The 4,838-nt window shown below is 36.6% G+C and overlaps 1 protein-coding gene across 1 annotated transcript in view; it reads left to right on the forward strand.

Moving 5' to 3' along the window:
* Positions 1-4,838, forward strand: part of LOC106872098 (gamma-aminobutyric acid type B receptor subunit 1) — a 56,613-nt gene that overhangs the window by 36,547 nt on the left and 15,228 nt on the right. Inside the window, exons 12-13 of the mRNA XM_014918957.2 lie at positions 2,058-2,190; positions 4,227-4,334. Of these exons, the coding sequence (XP_014774443.2) occupies positions 2,058-2,190; positions 4,227-4,334 (241 nt within the window). The remainder of the gene's footprint in view (positions 1-2,057; positions 2,191-4,226; positions 4,335-4,838) is intronic.

The raw sequence follows: 4,838 nt of genomic DNA on the forward strand, positions 1-4,838 counted from the left end.
ATATATGTATATATATATTTATGTATACATAATTATTTTTTATTTTCACCAAGCTGTCTCGCTTGCTGCTACTATTCCCTTAAACACTCACATATTTATGATCATCTCAAGTACAAGACAAAAGTCGAAACTAAACAACATTCAATAATACCTTTTAATAATAAATGGAAATAATAATAATAATGATGGTAATAATGATAATAATAATTTAGACAAAACTCATGTCGGATCAGAGGAAATACAAACAATGACAAATAGTAGTAACAAAATAAAAGCAATAATATCAGTGATGATGATGATGATGATGATGACGACGGTGGTGGTGGCGATGGCGGTGGTGGTGGCTGGCGATGGCGACGACAACGATGACGACGAAAGCGGTTGGAATCTTCCTATGCTCTGATTGATGATACATCTAGTGATGGTGTCACAATAAAAACACTGGTGATTGCGCAACCTGATAATCGCTACCTCGTATGAGTGACAATGAACAAACAAAATATTGTGAATAACGATGGTAATGAAACTGAAGCCCTTAATGGTGACAGTGTTACACCCGGCAGGCTCAGAGGTTATGGTCTGACTTCAGCCTGTCGTTATCCAACAAGGGACCAGCACACATGGCATAGATGCAACAAAACAAATCAATGCTGTGGTCATGGAGTGTTATTACCTGAGCAACCCCGTAGATGAAAATGGTGTTCATCTTAGGGGATACCGACAATGTATGTATGATCAATAGAGAAAAAGAGGATTGTTTCAACTCATGAAACAGAGATTATGTGATCAAGAAGAAGAAGAATGTGGAAGTGGAGGGTAAAGGAGAAGATGGAGAGGAAGAGAAGAAGAAGGAGAAACAAAAAAAAAAAGAGGTAGAATAGAAGAGGAAGGAGGGGGAGGTGGAGGAGATGAATACTACTGCTGCTGCTACTGCCATCAACACCACTGCTACCACCACCACCACCATCACACTATTCTTTAACCCCTCCCCGGTCCACTGTGAATGATGCCAGCCTCTAAAATACCTACCACACTGTCATGGGGATAACAGTAATAATAGTACACCCTTCCCACGTGATGAGTGGTATGTGATAATCACTATAAATAAGGTGACGTCGGTCAGCATAGGGAGAGAGTACAGAGTAGATGATCATAGATAGTCGTGGTCTTACTTATCTTACTAACTATACTAGTATACCAGATTGGGCGTTCTAACAATCCAACATTAAGGATTATGACAACACACACACATCCTACAATCACAGATGTCATCAAAGTCAATGATGATGACAACAACAAAGCCATTTTCACAACTGTTATTAAGAGTAATTGTCAATTACAAGAGAATATGACTTAGCAGTCTGTATCATGCTTTTGCTGAACTGTTTTAAGTGTGTACGTGGTCACTTGGCTCTTTTGTCCTTCACTCAGCAGGACATTGAGAAGGTAACAGCTGGAATGGAAGTACACCAGCATTCATCTGGCCCTCGTTTTCAGTTGAGCTGAGTAGTCACGAACAATCTGAACCTGAAGTGAGCCAGTCATCTTGCTCAAAATCACAAACACACTGCCCAATCTGGGAGTTGAACCCACAACCTTATGGTTGTGAGCCCAAAGCCGTAAACACCAGGCCGTTTGTCTTGTTATATTATCAAAGACAAGTAAATCATCATCATCAGCCTCAGTATTATCAGCAGCACCATCACCATTTATTGTCCATTTCCCATGGTGGTATGGGTCAGATGGTGTCAATAGGAGCTGGCGAGTCAGGGGACTGCATCTAGCTCCAATTTCTGCTTTGCCATGCTTTCTACAGCTGGGATAGCCCTTCCTTATTCCAACCACTGTACAGAGTGTATTGAGTGCTTTTTATGTAGCACCAGCCTCAGTGAGGTCACCAAGTTGTTAAAAAGATTATCTTGAAGCAGAAATAACATTTGTTTTTGTATTGTTTTTCACATTTCCTTGTTTCTCTTCAAAATTTCAAGTTAATCACCCATTCCCATGCTGGAGTCAATAATCTGGACATTTTTTTCTGATTCTCTTTGAAATTACAGGTTAATTATCTATTCCCATGCCGGAGTCAATAATGTGATGGTAGTTGGGTGCCAGATGTGTTTATTCTGCATATTCCTTATTGGAATGGATGGTCAATTTATATCAGAAGATATATATCCAGTAGTCTGTCAGGTAAAAACTTTCGTTACAATTATTTCTTTAATTCTAATAATCTTTTCTCCTTCAGGCACAAAACCTGAAATTTTGCAGGAGAGAGTTTAGTCAATTACATCGACCCCCAGTGTGTGACTGGTATTTATTTTATTGACCCCCCAAAAGGATGACAGGCAAAATTAACCTTGGCAGAATTTGAACTTCAAATGTAAAGCCAGATGAAATGCTGCTAAGCATTTTTGCCTGGTGTGCTAACGATTCTGCCGGCTCACTGCCTTAATAATAGTTATAATAATAATAATATCAAATGTCATAAGGATTCATGACTTTTGAGAGAGTGTGAAATAATTTGTGGAACTTGAAGTAGATAATGTTAAAGATAATAGTATGTAAATATTAGGTTAAAAAAAAACCCTAAAAACCCTTGGATGGAAAAAGTCATATACTGCTTATGTGACTGGCACTCACATCTTCTGTAAGTATGACAGATGTTCTACCATTGGACCAAAGCAATCCTTTGAATTTCTCTATCCATTTTAGAAGCTTTGTTCTTAACAGTGAGGATTGTTTACATCATAAGAATTTAGAAACTTTGAGAGAACGTGAGATAATTTGTTTTTAATGATTGAAATTAGAGAAGATGAAGTTATAAATAGTAATGTTTAAATATTGGGTTAAAAGAAACACTTTGAATGGAAAAAAAGTTGATTTTGTCTTAACCCTTTTGTTACCATATTTATTTTGAGATTCCCTGTGTTTCTTTCAATTAATTTTAAATATAACAAAGAATATAGAGCCAGAGGTAGTTTCAGCTGGGTTGGTATCAAAAGGGTTAAGAATTGTTTCTCTACTATATATTTTAACCCTTTTGTTATCATATTTCTGTTGAGATGTTCTGTGTTTCTTTTAATTAATTTTAAATATAACAAAGAATTTAGTAAAATAACTTAGTTATCATTAAGCTAGTGTTAGGAACATAAATCGTGACAAAGGTTTGTTGGAAGATTTTAATTTAGAACTTTTGAAAACAAGACATTTGTCCTACAGAGCCAGAGCTGGTTTCAGCCGGGTTGGTAACGAAAGGGTTAAATGACAAAGGCTATTTCAGACCACTAATTGTGAAGGACTGTTGTGGGAAAAAATGTGGATAATCTTGTGGGATTCTGCCAAATCAGATGTTAGCAACCGAAACTTTGGTGTGTTGATGTCAAAAGAAGCAAGACTCCTCAGTCTATATTTATTTTGCTTCTTCTCATTGGTTTTTCTCGTAACAAGAATGCTTAAACTATAAACGTCCTAAAGTATAGTCTCATTAGATTTTACTTAAGATATTGTATAATTAAATAATTAATAGCTTCTGAGATACAAAAGCAGATCCTTAATATTCTTCTATCATTTAACACTTTATCTACCAAACCCATTTTGCCCCATATCTTCTTTTGCATCAGTCATCTAGTTTTGTTATAAATTATGCAGTTTTCATTTTTGACCTTGTATATATTCTGGTTCATTATATAAACAACCGCATTGATTTATCACAAGTATCACCAGTGACTGGCACCTGCGATACAGAACAAATATTATATTCATTTTGTACACAAGTGATACATGTAGTATACAAAGTATTAATCCTTTATCATTTAAACAGGCTGTATTTGACCCAAATTTTCCATTCGTTTTATGTTCAAAATGACTAGATCCAACCTCTCATGCCTAACCTACAATGTCTTTTTAGAAATAAACAATCACATCATTGAAATCTGAAAGCTATGAGAATAAGTAAGCATCGTGTTTAACAAAATGCTAAAAGGTTAAACCAGCCATATCTGGCCCAAATACTCTCCTTGTTTTATGTTCAGATCCAGCTTCTCACACCTACCCTACAATGTCATTCTAAAAATATATAATCACATCATTGTAATCTCAAGGCTAAAAGCTAATAAATGACTAATTCAAAACTATGTGAATAAATAAGCATTATGTTTAATGATAAAGGTTTAAGATGTTTGTCTTTGCATAAATCTAATACTGTTTTTTGATACAATTTCTTTTAGATTCGGGCTTGGTTACTAACTATTGGTTTCACTCTTGGATATGGCTCAATGTTTTCCAAGATATGGACTGTACACCGTTTGGCTACAACACGGAAAAAAGAAAGAAAGGTAATAACTCTATCAAAAATGTAATTTTCTCATCTCTCTCATTTCAGTGACTCGGTGGTCATACATCTATACGTGTAGTGCCAGTCTTATTTATTAGCTCTACCTTAGCGAAGGCGGAGGTATTCTTTTCAGTTATGTTTGTTTGTTTGTTTCTCTCTCCTCTTTTAACCTTTTTCCAACATGTTCTAGTGCACTTCACCACTGTATGCAGTAACCACTCTGTCGCTTATGACATCGAGGGTTCCAGTTGATCTGATCAATGGAACAGCCTGCTCGTGAAATTAACGTGCAAGTGGCTGAGCACTCCACAGACATGTGTACCCTTAACGTAGTTCTCGGGGATATTCAGCGTGACACAGTGTGACAAGGCTGACCCTTTGAATTACAGCCACAACAGAAACAGGAAGTAAGAGTGAGAGAAAGTTGTGGTGGAAGAGTACAGCAGGGTTCGCCACCATCCCCTGCCGGAGCCTTGTGGAGCTTTAGGTGTTTTCGCTCAATAAA

Source organism: Octopus bimaculoides, chromosome 22 (genome assembly GCF_001194135.2).
Source record: "Octopus bimaculoides isolate UCB-OBI-ISO-001 chromosome 22, ASM119413v2, whole genome shotgun sequence".
In the NCBI taxonomy this organism is placed as follows: domain Eukaryota; kingdom Metazoa; phylum Mollusca; class Cephalopoda; order Octopoda; family Octopodidae; genus Octopus; species Octopus bimaculoides.